Genomic DNA, 25,519 nt, shown 5'->3' on the forward strand with positions numbered 1-25,519 from the left:
GGAAAGGAGAGCCAGGCGAAGTGCCAAAAGAAATGTGAGAGGGAGTGATCACTTTCACCTGTACAGAGAAGAGTGTCAGGAAAGGCTATGATGGAAGTAGAACTGGGTAGAAGGGGGTGGAGGAGAGTCCATTAGGAGCATGGGAGAAAGGAGAGGAGGCACAGGACAAGAACCAGCAGTGCACAGTCCAGTTTGGTTTGAATGTAAACTACACAAAGTGTAGTATACAACAAGGCTACATAGACAGTCTTCAATAGCAGGCTAAGGCAGTTCAGTTTGTCAGGAGGCAAAGGGGAGCCACTGAAAGGTTATGTAAATTTTGAATACTGAATAAGTCTCCTACACAGTGCATCTGCTAAAAAGCAAAGTAAAAAATGAGCTTGGTTGTTTTTCTCTTGTGGATTTTAGATTGTATCACCCACCAGCTAGGAAGTCATACATTAGGAGTTCCCATATTTAAATATCATGCACATGGATGGGGGAGGGAAAGAATATACCCCTTACTCTCCTTGTGCCTGGGTCAGCCTGTGGTATTTTGGCTCCAGCCAACTTCCTCTACAAAGATTCTGCTTAAGGCATCTATGAATAAGCAGAAAATTGGCTGATGAGACATGGCCTTTCTCAAAAGGGGCGGGAGGAAACAAAAAATGGCTGCTTTCATGGGGGCAGGAAGGAGATTATTTCATTAGGGGCTGAATAGTGAAGCTCTCTCATTGCAAACAATTGTTTGGTTTGAAGGCTCGCTGCAGGCAATTACTCCAGCAAAGGCCCAGCTGGAATAGGGTGAATGTTCCTGCCAGGACTAAGTGATCAGGGCTAACACTGACTCAAGTGTCTGAGTGGGTCTAGGCCTCACCAAGCATCCTACTAGGGAGGAGAGGAGAACAGAAGCAAGGCTCCTAGCCAGCTTCCCCTCCCAAAGCACAGTCTCTCCAACCCCTGACCCCCATTACCACAGTCCACAATCCTGCACCAGACACTACAAGGACCATAGATTTAGGAGTGTGGGGAAGAGGACGGCCCTGATCACAAACACCAAAGCTATCTATTATTAACAGGCAGACAGAATCATTAGATTCAGAGCTGGAAGAGATCTTAAAGATCATCTAACCCCCTCATTTTACAAAGAAGAAAACTGAGGCCTGGAAAAGGGATGTGGTTTGGCCAAGGTCATAAAGGCAGTAAGTGGCAAGCCCTCTTACTCCAAAAATCCAGAGCTTTTACCACACTGTCTCAAGATGTTTTTAATTAATAGTACAAAGTATAATATTAGACTCCACAAGACTGTTTTCTACAACTCATGAACTATTTGGAGTAATAGAGGCTAGGCAGGTGTGTTAAAATTAATAATGATGATGATAATAACAGAAGCTTGCATTTATATAACACCTACTGTGTGCCAGGCACTGTGCTAAGGGCTTTCCAAATACTATCTCATTTGATCCTCACAACAACCCTGGAAGGCAGATGCTATTATTACCCCATTTTACAGCTGAGGAAACTGAGGCAGGCAGAAGCTCACACTGCCAGCACCTTTCGGAGGCTGAATTTGGACTCGGGTCTTCCTCATTCCGGACCAGCTCCTAGCTGCCTCCATAGAATTGAATCCCTTGACCTCCAGGGGCAGTTCTTTATACACTGGATGATTACTTAAGGTCATGGTCTCAACCTCCGCTTTGATCGTGCATATTTCCAAAGCAGAGATGGCTTTGTCCCACCAGTGGTCTTGTGAGTATTCACAGCTTTCTCTACCACCTACTGCTATACCTCAGACTGTTTCATGCAGAGCTTTGTATCCTTGCGCCTAACGAGATACCCACACCTGGGAAATGCCTCCCCCCCCCCCCCCCCACCCCGGCCTTGCCTCTCCTCTGAGATGACCTTCCATTTACTCTTCCTCTACCCTGGATGTTTGCATGCTGCCTGCCCCACTGGAATATGAGCTCCTGAAGGGCAGGACTGCATTTTAGCTTTTCTTTGCATTCCTAAACTTGGTACAAAGCCTAGCAAATGGTAAGCTCTTAATCAATCAACAAACATTTATTAAGCCTATGTGCCAGGCACTGTGCCAAGTGAAGGGTATACAAACAAGCAAAAGACAGTCCCTACCTTCAAGAAACTTACATTCTAATCAGGGAGACAACATGGAAACAAATATATACAAAGCAAGCTATATACCGGATAAACAGATAATTAACAGAAGGGAGGCACCATCATGAACAGGAAGAGAATTCTAGGCATGGAGGACAGCCAGAGAGGATGCCCAGAGGAGAAAGATGGAGTGTCTTATTCATGGAACAGCCCTTAGTAAATGCTTGTGGACTAACTGATGGCAAAAACAATCAACCCTCTAGCTTCTAAGACATTTTCTGCCATTGGTTCCTTTCTTCTCCACCAGTACATGAGTTTTTGGTCAATAACTCTGTTCTAACTAGAACAAAAAGTCTTTTTGGAGCTGGTGAGCTAGGGGGAGCAGCAAGAATGATTTCAAAGTGTGGCAGGGGAGCTTTCGGAAAACAATGGCTGAGATATATCTAAATTTCCTTCACATGCAGGAGCATTTATTCAGTAGGTACAATAAAGGCTTATTGATAAAAATGTTGGTCAGCAGAGATCACGGAATGAGAGTGAACTAAAAAGGGGAAAAGTGTGAAAATGCGGATTAAAGAAAGAATATAATAGAACCACCTTGAGTGGTTTTACTCTCTTTCCTAACAGCAGAAGCACCGAAGAGATTGAAGCTGGGTTGCTCCATTGCCTGGAATGCAACAACATGCAGGCAAATTTGGGGAGGTCTTATCCCCAGCCTACCCCCAGTCTGTAAACTCCGTGAAGGCCTGGGGTCAGACCTGGGGCTTATTTAAATCCTTTGTAACTGTCTCCCCTCAGGGCACTTAATAAAGAGTGGCTGAACTGAAGTCCAAGGTAGTGGAGCTGGTGACTTAAGTACAGTTCTCTGTGAAAGGCCTCTTCTCTTACTGCACAGATGATTGTTAAAGCACAGGAACCAAAAGGGAGGGACCTGAGCATCTAATCCTATCCTTCCATTTAACAGCTGAGCCAACTTTACCTCTCTAAGCCTCAGTTGCCTTATTTGTAAAACAGGCATAATAATGCTTGTGCATGCTTCTTCCCAGGGTTATCTTAAAAATTTAATGACCGCATTTATGTAAAGCACTTTGTTAACCACAAAACACAATATAAATATGAGCTACAGAGAAGGAAACTGTGAACTAACATCACATGGCAAGAACCAGGAGCAGGGACAAGACTCACAGTCAGGTCTCCTAATTTTTTGTCCAGTGCTCTTTCTACTGCACATGATGCTCTTGGGAAATCCAACACCCAAGATGTTCTGCCCAGATGCTGCCTCCCACCCTAGGCTGTCTCCTAGCTAAGTCCACGGGGAAAAGGGAGCAGAGAAGGATAGGGTTAAAGATCCAGTAGCCCAGCTAAAAACAGCTTGTCTCTCATCTGTTTCTAGGAAAGCACATCCCTCCCTTTCACATCTTGGCAACATTTGAATCTGAGAATCTCCCAAGGCAACGCAGGCTATGAGCAAGCCCCTCGGCAAAACCTTCAGAATCTGAAATTCCTCACAGAAGAGGCTAAAATCATCTATCCTGATAAATTAGACATGGCCCCAAACGGTTGCAAACAGATGAAGGATCAATAGCAGTTTAAAGGCCAACAAGCCAAGACTAAAAGCAAATAGCAGGACAGGCCTGAACACTGGAACAAAGGTTCAGAATGGTTTACCAGATTGACTGGGGTTGACTCTTAGTCATCGGTTACTCCTGTTCAAGGAAGCAAAGCCTAAGGCGCAGATTTGTCCTTTTGAGGGGAAAACACCCACCCTAATGTATATATTTAAAGCCCAGTACTCTGGCACAGGACAGATCTGGTTCAGAGGTGGGCGTGCTGAGGTGCCAGCAGCAGGCTGGGTATGGAGCCAAGCAGAGATCAGAGACACAGACACCCAGGAGAAAGTCAAGGCACAGGGAACCCCGCCTTGCAAGTCTCCAGGAAAAGAATCACGGCCCAAGTTAGGTTTCCTCAAATGACTTCACACTCTGTGCTATTGTGTCCCTAGGGAGGATTTGGCACCAGCAAACTTGTCATTAAGGGTAACCTGTGCAGAGAAAAACTTCAGCAAAGGCCTCAGCTAGTTCTCCTGCCTCTCTCATCACTCCACTTTCAGCTCCCTTACAAGTTCCCTGTCACTATTAAATAAAAGTTGCCTCAAATTCTTTCCACACTGGTCCTCTTCTCTATCTTTTACCCTCTCTCACTTGGCAATCTTATTAATTCTCATCACTTTTAACTACCTCCTGAGTGCAGATGGTGAATCTCTAATCCTAACATCTCCCAAAGGCCCACAAACATCAGCACCTGGATGTCCCATGGGCACTTGAAACACCAACTTTTCTCCCAGTAATTGCTTCTCTTACTTCTGACTTCAAGATTGCTATAAGAAACATCGAACTCAGAAGGTTTTGTTTATTTTCTTTTCCTCTCTTCCTGATTTTGAGCTGGAAGGAACACTAAAGAGTAGTTAATTCATGGACATCATGACCACTCACCCACCTCATCCTAACTCTGGCAATTTATTTTTTACCAATGACAAAAGTAGAGCCCAGAAAGAGGAAGTGATTTGCTACTGACTGGATGGATTATAAGTAGCAAGATGAGGATCTGAACCCAAGTTCTCTAACTGCAAATCCAGGGCTCTTTTCATTCTATCAGTTGCCTTTATACCACATTGTCACCGCCCTAGCACAGGCCATGTGGCACAAGGGAGAAAGCATAGGCTGGCTTCACATCCAACCTCTGATTCATTTGACCAGTGTGACCTTGGGTAAGTGTCTGGGCTTTAGTGTCTCATCTGTAAAATGAAGGGGTGAGCTAGATGGCCTCTGAGATGCACTCCAGCTTTAGATCTACCTCCTAAGCCTCAGGGTTAGGGTTAGACTTAGACTGAGGTCTCTGTTACCACCTACCTAGATTCACAATAATAACAACTAGCATTTCTATAGAATCTACTGGGTGTCAGGCACTTAGCTAAGCACTTTGTGATTATTTCATCTAATCTTCACAAAAACCCCAAGCAGGCCCTCATTTTTCAGCTAAGGAAATTGTATGGTCTATCAAATCTCCCAGCTTACCTTAAGCATAGCATACCTCATTTGTGTAGCAAAGATGAATGTTTGTTAAATAAATGAAGTGACTGCAGCAACGTTCAGTGTTCAGTAGCACAGGATATCACAAGACTACTGAGAAAGGGCTGTCCCCAGCAGCCACCTAGAGCAACTCCTCCACTGCCCTGCCTGGCATCATGACATTTTGTGACTCTACAGAGAGGAAGTGAGTTTGCAGACAACTGGCATGATAAGATGCAAGGAAGTAAAGCAGACATCCTGAAACACCTGCTAGAATTGTTTTGAATTCCTAAGGTGAAAAAATGCCTACATGAAGGGGATTCTTATTCAGGTCTGAGCTAAGATGCTGTGAGTCATTATATTACCAAGCAGGAAGAGATAGGATGGTAATTTGTCCTACAGGCAGGCCATCAGGGTTGAAAAAGTATATTCTGAAATATCGATTTGGCCTGCCCTGATAGTTGGCTCTGATAAGAGAAAAGAATAAGAATTAAATGTCATTTTCAACTAATATTTCTCAAACATCTACCATACAGTAAGCACCAATGGATACAAACAAGTTAAGGCGCTGGCCTCAAGGTCGGGGTCCCACCTTGACACACACTGACTGGGGCAAGTCACTCGACCTGAGTGCCCCAGAAAATCTCTAAGACCACAAATTTCTAAGCAAGTGAAGAAGGGGAAGGTAATGACAATAGCCAGTATAAAGCATTATGTAAATGCTATCTCAGTGAATCCTCACAAAAACCCTGAGAAGTCAAAGTTATTATCTCCATTCTGAAGCAGCAGGCCTAGGCCTAGAGTCAGGAAGACCTGAGTTCAAATCTGGCCTTGGCGATTTACTAGCTATGTGACCCTGGATCAGTCGCTTAACCTCTGTTTGCCTTATTTGTAAGATGAGGAGGATAACAGCACCAAACTTCCAGGGCTGTTGCGAGGATCAAATGATGTAACTGTAAAGCATCTGGCACAGTGCATGGCGCTTTATATAAATGTTAACTGTTATTATTACTATTAATTATTTATTTCATCTTTTGACATTCAAAGTCACTTACACTTCCTGGGAACTGCATAGGAATAAAGATGATGGGCAAAAAAAATGACAAAATTTTCAATCTACTTTGCCAAAATACTTTGAACTTTGAGATTAGCCTTGAAAATCTATGACAAGCTATTTGTATACAGGAGAAGTGAAACTTGGCTGACCCTGAGATGGCCTGAGCAAATATCAGAGGGGCCAGATCTTTGGAGGGCAGGATGGACATGCTTCTCTAAATGACAAAGACAGCCATTATTACTACTCTATTAAAATTCTATTATTATTTGACTGAGGAAGGGGATGTGACTTACCCAGAGTCACACAGCTAGTCACTGTCTGAGGCAGGATGTGAATGAACTCTGTTCTTCCTGATTCCAAGCCTGGCACTCTTTCCATTAGGCCACCTTGCTTCCTCTCCTAGAGCTCCTAACACTAATAATTCCATTTTAAGGAAGGGCCCAGACCAGCCCTGCTTCTATCTTTGTATTTTGCTACTGTGTTTCAGATGCCTTGTGCCCTCCACTGAGTTCCTTCTGGACCCTGCGAAGGGCTGAGAGGAGTCATCCTTCATTCTCCAAATGTCACCACCAAGGGGGTGGGGTACAGGTGGCTACTTCTGCCTGAGTACCATACCTTCCTGCCCCCACCTTCAGCTCCCTTTTTTATGTTGTCTTCCTCCACTACAACGTCAGGGGAACTGAATCTGAATCCCAACTCAGCCGTTTATGACCCATATCACTTTACTTTTCAGAAGCTCAGTTTCCTCACCAGTAAAATAAAGTTCTTGGATTAAATGATTTCTACAATCCATCCCAGATTTAAATACATACTTCAATGATTAGCTATAACTAGGGCTTTAAGTCAAATCAGCAAGCTTTAGTAATGCCTTACTTATATGCCAGGCACTGTGCTAAGAGCTGGGAATATAGATATTCACAAAAATACAGTCTGTGTCCTTGTAGAGCTTACATTCTAACTAGGGAAGACAATGTATAAAAGGGAGCTGAAAAGAGGCTGGGGACTGCCAGAGGGTATCCGCTTATGGGCCTGGCAAAACTGGGAGTAGGAATCAGCCTGGATGGCTTGAGCACCTCCTCAAAATGGAGGTTCCAAGAGGAACTTACCAACTGAGAGAGGGGCCTGAAGGCTGGAGGCATCTTCCAGGGAAAGAAGGCTAGAGAGTCAGGAGCTGAGTTGGGGAAGGAGGGAAGGAGTAAGCACAGCTGGCTTGGGCATTTCACCAAAATGGGAGTTCCAAGAGAAACTCACCTATCAGGAGGGGGCCACAGGGCTGGAGGCATGTACCAGACTGCAAAGGCTTCTGGAGAATGGTGGGGATGTCCGAGGTCTGAGATGCCACCGAAAATGGTGGCAGTGGCTCCTCTAAAAAGCATGAGCAAGAAAGGCCCCAGGACAACGGCTGAGGGGAAGCACAGCCTTCAATCCCTTCTCTTCCAGCTACCAACAATGACTCAATTTTCTTTCACCCCAGTAAGCTAATGGAAGACTGGCAATCAATCAACAATTACCCACTGTGCTATGGGGGATCACAACCAAATGTGGAGGGAACTTCTCTGTCTCCTCCGCCAGGTCCCAGGAAGCTCATTATCAGGATAACCTCTTCATCCAGAAAGATCTCATCAGCCTCAGTACTCTACCCCAACATTACTCCACCTCTCTGACTGGAGGGCAGGGCCATGTACTCCAAAGCTCCATTTAAGGAGAGCTCAACTCAGGCTAAGGATCTCCTCTTTTCTCACCTGGCTGCACTATTTGGAAACTCCTCTGACTGACTTCACCTTGAGTGTTGTCTTCTTCCATTAGATTGTAAGCTCCTTAGGGACAGGGATTGTCTTTCTTGTTTTATATTTGTATCACTAGTGTGTAGCACAGTGCCTGGAACGTGGAAGGCACTTAACAAATGTTTATTAACTCATATGCCATGAGGTTTCTGCCCCAAAGAGGCTGAAAATCTAACCTGAGAGAGAAAACTAACACCAGAGAAACAACGTAAAAATAATTAAGGGCTAAACTGTGCATTATTGACTTTGATAAAGAGCTAAGAGGAAGAAGGGCCAACTGTGGCCTTTATCAAAGTAGAATTTGAATTGGTCTTTATAGATGTGTTAGGATAGAAGGAAGGCAATTCCAGATGGAAGGGGGAGAAAAGGAAAAGGGCTGGAAGTCACCTGAAAGAGACCACACCAAGCTTTAGATCAAAAGAATCCATCTAATTTTTTTATATCACCTTTATTTCTCAATATATCTCTCCATTTACCTCCCATGCCCCAGCCATCGCTTATAACAAAGGAAAAAAAAAGAGGTGAGAAGCAGTTTGGCAAAACTAAAGAATACATCAAGCAAGTACAACAGTTAATGTAGCATTCCATATCTACAGTACTCCCAAAGAGAGGGCAGTACAATCTATTATTCTTCTCTCTTCTTCCAGGCCAAGTTGGAACACTGTAACTACAGTGTTCAGTTTTTGTCTTGCTCTCTCCTTTGCATTGTTTTAGTCATTATGTATACTATTTCCCAGTTCTGCCAACTTCACTTTGCAACAGTTTCTATGTCTTTCTCTGTAGTCACCATATTCATTACTTCTTACCACATAGTAATATTCCATTACATTTATGTACCAGAATTTGTTTGGCCATTCCTCAATCAGTGGGCACCTAAATTTGTTTTCAGATTTTTTTTGTTTGGGTATTTTTTTTGTTTTTTGAGGGGGGAAGGCAGGGCAATTGGGGTTAAGTGACTTGCCCAAGGTCACACAGCTAGTAAGTGTGTCAAGTGTCTGAAGCCGCATTTGAACTCAGGTCTTCCTGACTCCAGGGCCGGTGCTCTATTGTTTTCAGTTCTTTACTACTACAAAACTAAGGTCACAAATTTTTTGGTGATCATGGGACTTTTCTACCTTTAACCTCCTTAGAGTAGCTATGTAGAGTGGGACATCTGGGTCAAAAGGTATGAATATTTTAGTTCCTTTCTTAGCATAATTTCAAATAAGGGCTCATCCAATTTAAATAGTCAGGGACGGTTTCAAATGTGAACAGCAAGTGGAAACTTTCCTGGTCACTGGAAAATACTCATGTAGTCATGTATGCATTCCTTTTTCTGATGCTGATGAGCATGGGAAGAACAGTTGGAAAAGCCAAGAATAGCTCTACAGAATGGGATCAGTAAAGTGATATTTTTTTTTCTTGGCATTTCTGTGTATAACTGCATCTTGTACATGGTCTGGGAATACCCTGAGTTACAGACAGAAGAAATAAAGATTTTGGGAAAATCCCTCCACAAAGTACTGTCCTGTGTCCATATCTGAAGCTATACTAAAGCTGGTAGGGACGACTTGTTAACAATCACTTCACCATGGCCTCACCTGCCATCCAGGATGGCCTCTTTCTACACAGGAATGATACCACATGTGTCCCCTCTTCAACAATTCTGAAAAGTAACAAGCAAGTAAAGCCATTTTTCCTCTTTCTTTAAAAAAATATAGACCAAGAAATATGAAATGACCTGTCCACGGTTAAACAAGAAAGCAACAGAAAAGCCAAGGGCCAGGGCTGGAGACATTCTCAGTTAGCAATGGCTTGATGGGAGACCTATTCCAACAGACTTCCAAAGGTGTCTAAGTGACAGAAGCCTATTAAAAACCACATTATCAGTTAATAATAAACACAAAAAATTGACTCAAAAGAGCAAAAAAACTATGTTGAAACCCTGGTTTTGCTCCTTACTACTTGTCTGACTATGGACAAGGCTCTTCCTATGGCTAGTTCTCCAACTCCTTGTCCATAAAATGAGGGAGCTAAATTTCAGTCCCAGTGAACTAAATATACCTTCCTCCCTCCTCTTTTTAAAAAAGTCAGTGGTACTACACATGGGACAGGTAGTATGCACTATTAGACAGGAGCTCTATGTTGTTAGTGTTGCCTAAGTGTTTTCCTTTGTTACAAGGGAAAATGAAGTTGAAGCATAAGGGCCAATAGCTGGTGCAAAAGCAAAAAGCACTGTATCAGATCACTCTGATAATGGTCTGATAGTCAAAATAAATAGGGATTTAAAATATACAAAACTAGCCCCAATAAATAAATGGTCAATGGATATGAATAAATAGTTCTTAAAAGATCTGAAAACTATTAATAACCACATGAAAAACTGCATCAAGTAATTAATAAGAATGCAAATTAAAACAACTCTGAGATTTTTGCCTTCATGCCAGCAAAGTGGCAAGAATCACTAAAGATGGAAATAGTCAATGTTGGAGAGGCTATGGGAAGACAGGCACACTAATATGCTTTTTTTGAGCTACAACATGATCTGGAAAACAATTTAGAACTATGCTTTTAAAAATGACTAACATGTCCATATGCTTTGACCCAGAAACTCTAGTGCTAGCCACCTAGCCAAAGAAGGTCAAGGATAAAAAGGAAGATCTCGTATGTAGCAAAATGTTCACAGCAGCACTTTTTGTGATAGCAAAGAAACAGAAACAAAATGAATACTTTCAATTGGGGAATGGTTAAACAAATTATGGTACGGGAATGCAATGAAAAATTATTGCCCCTTAAGAAATGATGAATGAGGAATTTGGAGAAACCTGAAAAGACTAATATGAGATGTTAACAGAGCAAAGTAAGCAGTCAGGAAAACAGCAAGGCAAATTAAAATAACAATAAAATAAAAATAAACAATTGTAACAACAAAGCATAGAAGAAATTTAACTTCCTCCTTCCTATGGTGAGTTAGGAGACCATGGCTGTGGAATAATGCACCCGATGTCAGTTGCAAAGGCCATGTCCCTTGGTTTTGCTTAACTGCTCTTGTTTTAAAGGGAAGGCTCACCGGGGAAGGGGTGGGGAAAAGGGTGTCTTTTGAAATGACACAGACAAACAAAAGGAATCAAGAAAACTTTTTTCTCAGATGGGGCTAGCCTCGATGACGTCTAAGGTCCTTTCCAAGTCTAAATACCTAGGACCGAGTAAAAGTACAGGACCATCTTGATAACCAATCTTTATTGCCACTGCTTGACCCGCGGTGACCAAATGCTATTCCCTGACCTGTACCATACTAACAGATTCCTGCTGTTATGCTAACCTTCACTGGTTTGAAGTTAAATTTGTCCACAGACCAATAATACCCTACCACAGATACAAGACTTCCTGTAACAAAGCTAAGGCTTATGCAAGGTTAAGGTTCTCCACTATCTCTTTGGGTGGAGGTCCACTGGAAAAAAGGCCCCTTTGAATCTGGTAAGAATATTTCCTACAGGTACCTGATCAGATACTCAGATTTAAATATTTGGTGAGGCCTGTGCAACCACAGAAACAACTGAAAGGTTAAAAAGTAATAATCGCTATTTAGATCATTTAACTGACTATGGGACCTCAGGAGCCCCAAATCACTTAAATAGAACTGTGGGCTGTGTAAATGATGACAACTACCTATCACTTTTTCTTTAACTTCACCAGTAAGTACACTAAATTTTTCCATTATTATTATCTTAGTTTAAGACACTTGTGTTCTGCTGTTTGGTTCAGAGGCTCACTTCAGAACTCTGAACATGAGAGCTAATCAGGCTCCTGTTTCTACAGCTACTCAAATAACCTTCACCTCCACAATCTCTTGGGATCTGGTTCTCTCTCCACTCCCCCTCCCCCATCCCCATCCCCACTCCAGGCCTTCATTACCTCTCACCTGCACTATTGCAAAGCCTAACATATCTTCCAGACCCTATCCTCTCCCCCTCACCCAATCTGGTTTTCATACAACTACTGAAATACTCTTCTTTATGCCCAGTCTTTTCTGTGTTTCACTACTGACAACAGGATAGAATTTAAGCCTCTCCACAATGTCTCCCTCCTGTCTTTTCAACTCTTCCCACACTTCTCTTTATGAAGGTTACAATCCAAACTAACTAGTCTGCTAGCTATGACCACTCTCCTCCTCCTATTTCCAGACTCTTGGAATTCACACAAGCAGTCCTCCATCCATTGCCTGCACTCTCTCCTCCCACCTGCTGAAATCTTCTTCCGTCAAGGCTCTGTGTTAACTTTTCCATGAAGCCTTCCTCACTGATTTCCACCCCCAACCCTAACATGAAAGCAATCACTCTTTTATGAAATTTGCCTGGATCTCTCTGGCTCTATCATAATCTCCCTTCCGTCAACACTCATTTGAGTACATGCCATATCTCCCTAATTAGAAAATAAGCAAGGATTGGGTTCTCTTTCCTCTTTGTATCCCTCTATCCACAGTATACAGTCATCATGTAAGTTTGAGCTGGATCCTATGAGCCAGAGACCTTTATCCAACACCACTGGCCGACACTTATAATTCCCATCAGACCTCTTCTAAACAGCAGACACAGTGACCTTCTGGGAATTCTTAGTGTCTTATTTCCATCTTCAGAGAGAAAACTAAACCACAGCCCCAAACAGGTGCCCAGAGGTGCTTTTCAACATCAAGGAGACACTTTGTATTTTACCTTATAACTCTTGCTTTGTCAAATCAGGTGTCACCCACCTGTGATGTCTGCCATTAGCTCTTATTCTCAGGGTTTGTGATGGCTTTGGAGAGTTAAAAAGATATGCACATGGAAAAATCACCTAAACTTCATAGTGCAAAATAAGATTTAATTATATCACATATGGCATCATCTTGTTTATTATAATCATGCTTTTTAAAAATCAGAAATAAATGCACACATCTGCCCTCAGGTCAAGTTTCCTTTTGCCTTTCAATTCAGAGAAAGACTCTCTAGAATTAGTTTCCAAGTATAGTATGTAAGGGGGAGGGAAAGATGAAGTTAAACCCCCCCCCCATGCAAGCAAAGAAAATGATTGCCCCAGGACTTCTGTTCTGGGTTAAGCAAGGTTGCTGCAAAAATATATAAGCATTAAAGCTGCAGAATATGGTGGGTTTTAACATGTAAATTCCCACTAAGAGATGCAAGCTTTGGGCCATGGGACTTTGCATTCTCTCTACCAACACCAATACAACTATGGGGTGGGGTGGGGGTGGGGTGGGGGTGGAGTAGAATTGCTCCATTTGCTCAGGACTTCTTGTTAAGTAGGGTGCACTGACCACAGTTGTCAGGTCTAGCCTAACAAGACAGGGCTCTCTCCATTTTGCCTTGGCACTGAAGCCAGAGCTTTGAACACCTACAGCATTTAATGAGAGACACACATTTGGCTTCTTGGCTACCTGAGGCGACAAGAAGCCTGCATGGAACCAGTTCGCCATTCTAACACTGTGCTTTCGGGGAAGCTCCTTCTTTGAAACAGAAATTTCCTTTTAAAACTTTTATGTCAAATATAACTGGCAATTCATGGAAAAGTGCTTTCAAAGTGAGCTTGTGAAATTGAGCACTCTCTAAACCAGTGGCACCCTATGTAACTAAAACCCAACTAGAGCACAAGGGAGGAAAGTTGGTAGGTGGGGAGGAAATACAGCTTTAGTCAAAAAGCTTTGCTCTGACTCAGGATCGCTGAAAAGTTAATTTTCAAAGCAAGACAATAGAATAACTAAGCAGCAACACATCAAAAGGGACTGGGAATCTACCAGGAACTTAGGGCAAGTTTCAGCTACGTACAAGAGGGTGTTTGGACAATAGGTAGACAACCACCAGGACAACCTTACGCTGATGAGTGGCCCCAGCCGAGGGTGGACTTGGCTCATCGCTGGGAGCTCCACAGTGGAGGAATCGGCAGTACAGCCATCAATGGACGGACATCCACAATGCCTGTGGGGAAATACAGGGTCCGGAAGAGTGGGGGAGGGAGGGAAAAAGTTTGGGAAAGGGAAGAGAGTCAAACATGGTAGCTGTACATTACAACTGTAAAACATTATGCTTCATAAATGCAGAACTGCTTCTCGTAAGCAGAAATGGAGTACCTAACAACAACCAGCTGTATGATGGTAAAAAATCTCTGATGCAAGGTTTCTCTGCTCTAAAATAAAATAAAAATTACTTCCTCAGTTAAGCTTCTGAAGTCTAACTACCACCTACCAAAGAGAAGCTGATTTTGGAGAAGAGACACTAAAAATAAAATCCTCCCTCATGTTCATAGTCTGTGCCTTTACTCAGACAAATAAGGGTCCAATTTCTTATGGCTAATAAAGAAGAATCAGCCTGGAGCCGGTAAAATTCCCACGCCCTTCCGTAACTCTTGCTGACCAGACTTCACCAGTTTACCAAATGCAGCAAGGACCCAAATGCAGGTGGTCTGATTGCCAGGGAAGACACTGAAAGGGAGGTAGTCTTAGGTACTAAATGTATACCACATAATTTTCTGAAGGAAAAAACAAAGTGACACTGAAAGCTAGTAGTAGTCCTGCCCCACAGAATCAGGGTCCATTAAAGGTCTAGTGTGGCCGTGCAGTTCTGTGTTTTTATTTTTTTTTTTTAATTAGATCAAGAAAGCTTTCAGCTGTATTTTCTTACACTAATCTACCTGTAGTCACAGGAGAGATAATAAGAGTTGCACTGGTTAGTGGGATGGAGTGGAAGAGCACCAACAGAGAAGCAGAAAAACACGAGTACAAATCCTAGCTCTGCTAATGATTCATCATGTGATCTTGGGCAAATCATAGCACAGGTGACTCTAGTCTTCAACATCCCCATCTTTAAAATAAAGGGGTTGGCCTAGATTCCCAAAGCCCTTTCCAGTTTTAAGATTCCAGGATGTTTTAGTCAAAAGGATAAGAGAAAGGCTACAGTAAGTCCACACTGTGTCTTCCTGCCCACGTACAAAGACAAATTTGTGCCCACCATGATCTCACTGAATAGGTTCTGATCTCCTCTGCTCATACCACACACTCAACTACATTTCCTAGCTGCAGCCTTGATGGCTTCTTCTTGGGGACCAAAATTTGGAGCTGTTTCATGTCTTCTAGGAGATTTAAGTGGGAAGAGATCTGTTTATGCCATACTCACAGAATTCTCAGAATTGACAGGGTGGGTACTAGCTTTCTAAGTAATTACATGATAAAGGGCTCCCAGTTACTATGACATGATGCAGACGTGGATCTATCTGGTCAGACATCACTGTGCTATGGCACAACTATTATGTTGCTTCCCAGGGCAAATAACTGTCTCAACAATAGATAAGGTCTTTTATGAACATGAAAACCTGTATCCATTGGGATGAGCCTGTGAGACCTTATCTCTTGTCCATAGAAACACAACCCTTTAGTCTTTGGATTGGTGGAAGAGAGAGGGAGGGGAAAGAGAAGGTGGGAAGGGGGAGGGGGGGGAGAGAGAGGGAGAAAGAGAAAAAGAGAGAGAGAAGGAGGGGGAGAGAGAGGGAGGGGGAAAGAAAGTGAGAAAGAGAGAGAGAGAAAGAGAGAGAGAGAGCAATGAACTATACTTTGTTTCTTGAAGTTTTAGAGAAGCCTTAAAATCTATTCTGAAATGGATTTTGTTAAATATAAAACTCTCACTTTCTGAAGAGTCAAATAGTTGTCCAAGTACCCTAAGAAGCTGTCTCTCCATAAGAGATGAGAAAAGAGTTATAGGAAAAAAAAAAGTCATAGACTGTCAGCTGATATGTGCTTCATACAGAATCTAACACACACACACACGGTGTTTCACACAGAGTCCTTCTAAACAGGGAGCTCTGATGATCAGTGAAGTCTGACCCAATTCCATAACTCATTCTATCCCTTGTCCACTTTTCTGTTACAATAAAATGTCACCTTACCAATGTGATCAATCAATCAATAAACATTTAAGCACCTACTATACACTAGGCACAGTGCTAAGTGCTTCAGATACAAAAAGCAGCAAAGAAGTCTCTGCCCTAAATGAGTTCACGATCTAATAGAATGCATAAACTGAAATACATTAAGTCAACAGATACCAACTAGTAAGGTAATATAATCTGTAATTATATGACACCATTAATTTTAGATTGCATTCTGCAAGCAGAAGAATGGAAACAGATGATAATGACTCATGTGGCAAAACAAAATACGGGCAAGCAGGCCCAAGAGTGCTGCCACCTACACATCAGCATGTCAATAGCTGAGAAATGCAGAGAGATGGTGACCTGGATGATCATGGAATGCTAGACTTGCTGAAAGACCAGCCAGAAATGACTCACCTCTAACCTTCTTCCTGAGAAGGCTGAGAGATTTGATTTGGGGGAACTGGTATGGTATCCAAAAGATTAGTTTATATTAATTACAATCCAGAATTAGCGAACGGAGCATTACATGTTTTCTAAGTCTTAACTGCACCACTGCATGTAGCCAAAGTAGTGACCAGCTGGTCTTTCGCTTTAAAAAAAAAAGCAGATAAAAATAATTTAATCCTTCATAGGTATCTTTAATGAATCTATAATTGTTATTTCTTCACACCTACATGGAAATCTTACTGGCACCCTAGTTCAGGTTTGCAAAGCGCCATAAGGATCAGTTAATCCTAATTCCCCCCAAGAAGCAGTAGAGCCTCCAATGTCAATCAATCAAGAAACATTTATGAAGAGCTTACTATGTACCAGGCACTGTGCTAAGTACTGGACATACAAAAAGAGGCAAAAGACAGTCCCTGCCCTCAAGGAGCCTACAATCTAATAAGGGAGACAGCATGCAAACAAATATATACAGGATAAATATGAAATAATTAACAGAGAGAAGGGACTAGAATAAGAGGGATGGGGGAGGCTTCCTACAGAAAATGGGATTTTAGTTGGAAATTAAATGAAGCCAGGGCAGTCAGTAGTCAGAGCAGAGGAAGGAGAGCATTTCCAGACATGAAGAGCATTCCAGTGACAGAGACTGCCCAGAAGAGAGAGAAGAGAGGCCAGTGTCACCTGATGGAAAAGTATGAATCTGGGAGTAAGGTGCAAGAATATTAGAAAGGTAGGAAGGGTCTAGGTTATGAAGGGCTTTGAATGCCAAACAAAACATTCTGTATTTGCTCCTGGAGGCCATACAAACCACTGGAGTTTATTGGGGGGGGGGGTCGGGAGATGACATGATTGGACCTGCATTTTAGGAAAATTACTTTAGGGGCTGAATGGAGGATGGACTGAAGGCGGGAGAGACCTGAGGCAGGTAGACCCAGCAGCAGGCTATTGCAATAACCCAGGGATGAGGTGATGAGAGCCTGCACTAGAGTGGTGGCAGTGTCAGAGGGGAGAAGGGGGTGTATTTGAGAGATGTTACAAGGGTGAAAACAACAGGTCTTGACAACAGCTCTGATATGAGGGGTGGGGTGAGAGATAAGTGAGGAATCCAGATGACTCCTAAGTTGTGAGCCTGAGGGACTGAGAGGATGGTGTTGAACTCTACAGTAACAGGGAAGATATGAGGTGGGGAGGATTTAGAGAGAAAGATAATGAGTTCTGTTTTGAACATATTGAGTTTAAGACATCTACAGGACATATAGTTTCAGGTATCTGAAATGTGACATACTCTCTTACATATAAGGAAGGAGCCTGAAGCACAGACCACATGAGTAACCAACTCAATATCAAAGATTAAGTCCATTGTCCACTAGGGATTTCATTCATATAGTATCAATTCTGTCTTTCAATGTGTGCTCTGAGATAAGGGGCCTTAGGACTGGAATCCATTAATTTATTTTTTAAAAAAATATTTTAATAACTGTACTTTAATTAGTTTAATTAGTTTCCTTTGAAATCCTATATATTCTGCTTTATGTATTTAAAAACTTTATCTGAGAAGGGGCCCACAAGCTTCTCTGGACCAAAAGGACTCCTGATACACAAAAAAGGCTAAGAACCCTTGTTCTAAGAGATGGCACACCTCCAATTTATACCATCTATTCCGCTACACAAAGATGTTTGAAAGGACAGGAAGAAAGAAAAAAGTAAGGCTATCTCTCAGGGAATAAGTTCAGCTCTGTGACAGTGAGAAGGCAATCTAATGGGAATCCTGATAAAATTACTTTCAGTAAAACTGTGTCATCTTCACCCACAAGTGTCACAGTGAAGAAACATCAGTTGCAAAACCTCAGAAAGTTACTATAAAAACAGCAAAAGATTGGGCAACTAGGAAAATCGCCTAGTGCTAATTATTAGCACAGCACACAGTAGTGCTTAATAGATGCTTGTTGACTAGCTGAAAGCATGGAAGTAAAGCACTGTGAGGTATATGGATTCAGAGAATGGTTTTCATCACCTCCAGACACAGCTACAATATTCAACGTTGTGGGTAGAACCTTCTTGCTTTAAGTTAATGTGTAACAGAAAGCCATCAGCTGATCCCCAGCAGAAAAACAACACAACACTTTACATGATGCTTCACATTAACTGAGAGAACCCTTCATAGTTATTAAATATTTTCACAAGCATTTTTGTTTGATGTAAAACATGTCCAGTGGTATGGCATCTAAGAGAGAAGTTTAGTGTAATTACAATTCCTGATGATTCTGTATCTAATGAGGCAGCATGGTTAGTGGAAATAGTGTTAGACCTGGGGGGAGGTTGGGGGCCTGGGCTCAAACCCCGGTTCTGTGAGACTCTGGCTAAGTCCTTCTTCTCTGCAGCTCAATTTCTTATCCATGAAATGACAGGTTGAATTAGGTGACCTCCAAAGATCCCTTTTCTACTCTACATACATGATCCTAAGACCGGAGTACTCCAAACTCTTTAGATCCTTATCTAACCTGCCAGGGACTAGGGTATTCAGTTATTACAACCTGAAGGTCACAGACCCCAGGATGAACACACTTTGTACCAGTCGATCTTTCTCTAGAAACAAAGAATTTCACTTTTTATTGAAGTATTCTGTTTGAGCAATAACCCTATAATGCAATCTGCCATTGAGGTGACAAAATATTTTTCATTAGCATTTTTCAATTAGCTTGGGAGGATGAGAGACATCCAGCAACCAGCCACATGGGCTTAGAGTGAGCACATTTGCAGAAATGTTAGAATCACCATACACAGGAAATGGTTTTAGCTGCAAAGCCTAAGGATTTATGGGGTGAGTCATGGTAGCCCAGGCTCCTCGTAACCACAGACATTACTTTAATTTTGAAAGGGGGGAGGAGAAGAATGTATTTTCAAAACTAAGCTGAGTGAAACAATTTGGGGATTCAATCCGTAGCCAAGAAACAAGGTTTGGTCAACATTGCATCTATTTCTTTTGTTTTTTTACCAATCCATGCTAAGAAGAGCAATGTTACTAAACTAGCTATAAGCATCACTCTTCTTTCCTAGCAACAGGGCCTGGCTAACCAATCTGTCTTCCCTCACACTGGGGGATTCTGCCATCACAGCTGTCCAGCGCTTCATCAGCATTTATTAGGCAAGGAAAGAGTAAGAAAAATGCAACGGCAGGGGCCAGTTTTACATTTCCTTCAGCTAGAAGGGACCTTAGAGGTTGTCTGGTTCAATCCCCTGGGGCCCCATAAATCATATGGGTAGTAGGTAGTAGAGCTGGAAAGAATAGAACCCCAGTCCTCTGATTCAAGTCCAGTGTTCTTTCCATGCTGGACCATGCTGTCATCATACACCATCACATGTCTTCTGTTATAATAAATTCTCACGAGCGGCTATTAACCTAAGGGTCTAGAGGAAAATATCTTTAGGTCTTAGCAAGGGCTTAAATGACTAGTTCCATTCCCACGGAAGAATAATTACAGTAGCTTAGAGTAGCAGGAAATCTAATGGACCCTGTGGTAAAGCACCCCAAGCCCAAGTAAACAGCTAACTCTAGAGGGGCAGATCATTCCATTCCATTCCAATGAGTCTGTTATTTGTGTATTTCAGGTCAAATTTCTAAAGGGTCATATAAATAAAGAGAAAACATTCCAGAACTAAAGTACAAAAATGAAAAAGGAATCTATCTATGGTGAAGAAACATTTTGGGGCAATACAAAAAAAACCCTGCCCATTCGTGATTCAGGGCTACTTCCTCCTCCAGTCCTAATGCCCTCATTTCCAATCACTCATCAGATGCTGTGAAATTCTTAATTATCTATGGTCACAAAGGAAATGAGCTAAAATACTTTTACTTCAGTCCGAGGCTTGTAAAACTCCACCTCTACTAAACGTTCTACCAGGTCTACCTAACAAGCAACCAAAACTGCTAATAAAGGTGTCCTTTTCCTGCCCCTGTTCTATTATGTGGCAGTGAAACACAAAAATGGCCACAGGGAAATATATGGAGAGGAGGCCCAAATACAATAATTCACAGGCTAATCTGAAGGCTCAATGAATTCTTATTAACTGATCAAAGTTGGCAGTAATTTACAATAGCAACTCCCTCTCCTCAAAAGCACATGTCAGCTGCATCCTGCACTGCCAAGCTGTGGAAACTGCCCTTTCTAGGAACCACAGGTTATAAGGACAACAATATTAAGTGAATTTCTTTAGCCAGCAAAGTTACTAATTTTCATTTGGAATGAAGTAACTAAAGTTTCAGTAGCTGATCTGTAGCTATACAAGAGCCTCTCCCAGAGGTTTGTATTTTTTTTTTGAGGAGAGATGAATAAGATCAGTGAAAAAAAACTTTGCATAAGCATTCTTAACCCAAGGTCTAGAGACAGATATCAGGGCATCCATGGAAAATGGGATGGGAAAAAATATATATACATCTTCATTTTCCCTAACCTCTAACTGAAATTTAGCACGTCCTTCCACTATTTAAAAACATGAGTCTAAAAAGAGATGCATAAGCTTCAAAATGCCAAAGTGGTCTGGCACAAAAAAAGCTTAAGAACCCTTGCTCTTGTATCATAAGAGAGATAGGGGGAAAATGATTGCTGTTTTCCAATATTTGAAGGATTGACCTGAAAAGACAAGCTAGATATGTTCTCTTCTTTAACAAGGCAAGTGCAGAGGTAGTATGGGAAGGAGTCACAGGGAGGTAGAGATCAGCTCAACCTAGCAATTAAAGGGGTGCAAAAGTGGAATGTCTGTAAAGGCAGTGAGCTCCCTGTCTGCTGAATGCTGCTGAGCCTGGAGTCTCAAAGGCCTGAGGTCAAATCTAGCCTCAGATACTTACTAGCTGTGTGACCCTGGGCAAGTCACTTAACCTCTGTTTCAGTTTCCTCAACTGTAAAATAGGGATCATAACAGCACCAAGATCCCAGGTTGTTGAGGATCAAATGCGTTCATTCATTCAAATAAGGATCAATATTTGTAAAGTGCTTACTTAGCACAGTGCCTGGCATATAGTAAGAGCTATATAAATGCTAGCTATCATTATCATTATTATTATTATTATTCACTCATTAGAGATACCAACAATTATTAAACAACTACCATGCTCCTATTACTGTTAGGTACTAGAGACACAGTCACAAAAATGAGGCAGCTCTGGCCATCAAGAAGCTCACATCCTCCTGAGAGGACTACAATATGTTCACAGATAAGTAAATCCAGAATGTAAGCAAAATAAATACACGATGGGGAGAGGGCCACTAACAAGAGGGGAAATCAGGAAAAACCCCTTGAGAGGTAAGCGCTGAAGAGGGCTAGGGGCTCCAAGAGATGAAAAGGAGGAGAGAGAACATCTCAGACCAGGGGAACAGCCTGTGGAAAGGTAGGCATGGCAGCAGGAGATGGACCATCCTGTACAGGAAACAGCAAGGACATGAGTTTGGCTGAAGTCAGAGCTCGTAAGGGGAGAATTGTGTAATCAGCCTGGAAAGCTTGGTAAAACTCTTCCCATCCTGGCTTCGGCTTAAGAGAGAATCAAAAGCTTTAGACATTAGAGAGAATCTAGTCCAGCCCCTCCATTTTAGAGGAGGAAATAGACCTCGATGGTCACACCAAGGTCGTCACTAGCTTTGATAGAGCTAAAGACACGAATCAGGGGGAAGTGTGGTAGGGTGGTAAGAACAAAAGCTTTGGAGTCAGAGGACCTGGGCTCAAAAGTCACCTCTGATACTGACTACCTGTGTGACCTTGGGCTACTCATCTAGCCTCCCTTGACCTCAGTGTCCTCCTTTCAAATGAGGGGATCATATCACATGGTTTCTGATGTCCCTTCCAACTCTGGCTATGTGATCCTATGATGAGAAATGGGTCTCATCATGGAAATGGCACCGACTCTTCCATCCCAGCAATAGTCCTTCCTGTGGGTGGCCCCACTATGATTCAGAATGAGGAACTAAGCAAAGCCAAGGCACCTCCCCCTAGCTGCAGGGAAATTCTAACAGAGAAGAAACTCATTAACAAGAACCTATTTTAACAAATTAATCGCAAGTAGTTTTTCCAAATAAAGTCTGGTTTATGGCTATCCACCTTCCCACTGAGCCACAGAGTTCGCCAGGACATACTAATTCTTTCTCTTCCTATGAGCAGCAAGAAGACATAGCATCTCCCTCCCCACCCCATTCACATGAAAACAAACAAGCAAACAAAACACACTTGTCTACTTCCCCATTTCTCCCCCCGGCCCCCAAAAAAAAAATACATTTAGGTCTTTGGTTTATCCTCATGTTGAAAGGTATGCCTGTGCAACTACTACATCCACTGACAATGAGAATCCATAAATACAACACATCCTGAGAAAGTGATGGGGCCATTGGGCCCAATTTCAGGGAAATACATTGAAAACAACAGGACCACCCCCTCCCCCAATCAGGCATTTCTATATCTACTGTGTTGATCAAATACTCAGCAAAAAGAGGAAACGAAAACTATCCACTCCCAAGACCTTGCAGCCATAAATGTGTCAATAGCCAAGCAAGTTGCTGCGTATTTTTTAGGCCAAACACCCTTATTTATATTCCAATCAACTGCTCAACCTGAGTCTTTGAGGGTCGTGGTCAAATGGACGCTACATGCTGGCGCTACTGGGCCATTTTACAGTAACAGCATTTCACCACGAAGCAAACTCAATGTTATTTCTGTTTCCCCCTTCTCTCCATCCACCCAATGGATCCTGCACTACAGCCTGAACCTGTTTGTTACTGCCACCACCCACACTAGGCTCTCACACACTCCACCATCCTTATGAAGGTGAAGTACCAGTACCAAGAGATCTGCAGTGTGTCACTGCATAAAGATGTTGCCCAACTGCACCGGGCAACCAGGTGGATGAAAAGTCACCCAACCTTGGTCCACCACGGTCAGGGTCCAGCTCAGTGGCTATTCTTAACAGTACTCAGCAGCCACAATAATTACTCTGAGTCCTTTCCAGCTCAGTATCCATGCTCCTATGATCTAATCTTTGAACACAAACACACACACGGCTCCCCCACACTCTCCATCCATCTGTACGATGTTGCTGGGCTGCAGCGAGAGCCTGCTTACTACTCTCTCTCCGGTGAGAGGTCAGAAGAGACTGGAGGGCTGCTTCATTCATTCATTCCATCAACATTTATTAAACAATCTCTGTACAGAGCCCCGTCCCGGGCTCCGCGGCGGAGAGACGAAGTTCGGCTATGCCAGCGTCCCTGCCCTCTCGTAGGGGGCGGCGTGGCCATCGGCCCGCCCTGGCCCGGGCCTCGAAGGGGTCCCGGGGGGCCGGGTGCCCAGGGGTTACCTTTGGCCTGGCAGTCCGCACAGAACTTGTTCTCCTCCTCCAGCAGCAGGCTGGCCAGGACAGCCTGGTAGCGATCCACGTCCCTCACCGACTTGCCCGTCATGGCCACGCGCCCCCGCGACCCCTGCCCGGGGGGGAAGGAGGAGACCCGCTCCCCGCGCCCACCTGCGAGCCCCGAGGCCAGGGGACGGGGGTCGCAGGTACCCCAGACTCTGCCCCCGCCGGGCGCAGCCCGGCCCAGCCCCGGCCCCGGCCCCCAAGAGCCGGGGGGGAAGGTTTCCCCCGAGCCCCTGTGGCGGGCGCCCCCTGGCGGCGCCGGCAAGGAAGGCCGAGCGCGCGGCTCCTCACGGCCCGGTGGGCGGTTAGGCCGGTAGCCCCCCGGCGGCTGAGGGGACCGGGAGGGCGGGGAGGCAAATGTTGGCGTCCCCGGGCCGGCTCTCGCTGCTTCCCGCCCCTGCCTGCCTGGCCGCCTCAGCGCCCACCCACCAGCCCAACCCAACCACCGCTGCCGCCGCTGCCGCTCTACTCCCCGGTTTCCCTGGCAGCTGCAGCCCCCACCGCCCACTTCCGGTTCTTCTTCCTCCCTCCTTCCTTCCCACCCCCTCCCCTTCGCCTCACCTCGGGCCCCGCCCTCCGCTCCACACTGCGCCTGCGCGCCTGCCGACCAGGCTCCGGGCCGAGTTCGTAGGCCCCGCCCCGCGGGTCTAATAGTCCCTCCTACTCTGGGCCCCACCACTGCATGGCGCTGTGCGTCACACAGGGTGGGAGTGGAGAGGTCTCACAGAAACCAATCCCCGGAAGTCAAAGGCGAGATAGGGGCGTGGTTTCATAAAGTCACGCCCCATGGGGGGGACCTTTGGAAAAGAATGAATGGAGCTAGGCGGGAAAAGGAGGGGGTCGGGAGAATGGGGAAGCAGGGAAGCGACTTGTCCAAGATCTTACAGACTTGGACTACGAACCCATGACTTTTGGCTAATGCTAGTGCCTCTAATGCTATTGCCTCTTTGTATTGATTTTCTCCAGTTTATCCTTGCTTATGCATTTTGCATGTTATCTCCTCCATGAGACTGTGAGCTCCTTGAGAGCAGGGACTGTCTTTTGTCTTTCTCTGTATCCCCAGCACTTAGCGCAGTGCCTGGCACATAGCAGGTGCCTAATAAATGCTTACTGACTGACTTCAAATCTATCGATCTTTCTACAACACTACTGTCTCCCTGAGATGGAGACATGCTTCTGCTCTCAAGGAAGCCCTGAAGTCTGCAAGGTAGACCCAAGGATGTCTGAAGGTAGAGATGTGGAGGCAGGTATTCTCCAGACAGGTCTAGAGTCTAGATGAAAGGAAGATGGCATGAACTCTGCCATCAGAGAGCCCTGGTCTGAGGGAAGTGTAGCCTGGGTTGTAAACACCTCCAGAGCAAGCTCTTTGACCTATCTGTTTTTGGAGGGAGACACACAAGTCAGGAGAACAGGAGGAAAAGGAGCATAGGGCCAAAATTTTTAGAGCTGAAAGGGGCCTCTGATGCAGCCGGTGTAATCTTTTAAGCCTCAGTTTCTCCATCTACAACACATGGGCTACATGCTGTATAAAGTCCTTTCACATCTAAACTCCTGTGGCACCCCGTGTCATTCCTGACGGCTGGTCATTCAGCCCAGTAGGAGCAGCACAGTACAGTAGAGATGAGCGATGGTTTGGAACCAGGGAATCTAGTTCAAAACCCTAGCTCTGGGACTTCATGCCTATGTGATCTCCACCCAGAAAGTCTCAAACATCTCTGGCCTCCGTTTCCTCATCCGTAAAATAAGGGAATCATCCTGGATGACCACCAAAAGTTCCTCCAGTTCT

At 43.9% G+C, this 25,519-nt stretch overlaps 1 protein-coding gene across 2 annotated transcripts in view; it reads right to left on the reverse strand.

Moving 5' to 3' along the window:
* Positions 1 to 24,190, reverse strand: part of SMAP2 (small ArfGAP2) — a 55,396-nt gene extending 31,206 nt beyond the window's left edge. Inside the window, exon 1 of one of the 2 annotated variants that reach the window (XM_036744637.1) lies at positions 23,677 to 24,190. In XM_036744637.1, the coding sequence (XP_036600532.1) occupies positions 23,677 to 23,779 (103 nt within the window). In that variant the 5' untranslated portion in view covers positions 23,780 to 24,190. Of the gene's footprint in view, positions 1 to 13,840; positions 13,949 to 23,676 lie in introns of those variants that run through there. The other variant, XM_036744638.1, reaches the window with a different exon arrangement.
* Positions 24,191 to 25,519: the final 1,329 nt, after the last annotated feature.

Source organism: Trichosurus vulpecula, chromosome 2 (assembly GCF_011100635.1).
Source record: "Trichosurus vulpecula isolate mTriVul1 chromosome 2, mTriVul1.pri, whole genome shotgun sequence".
Classification (NCBI taxonomy): domain Eukaryota; kingdom Metazoa; phylum Chordata; class Mammalia; order Diprotodontia; family Phalangeridae; genus Trichosurus; species Trichosurus vulpecula.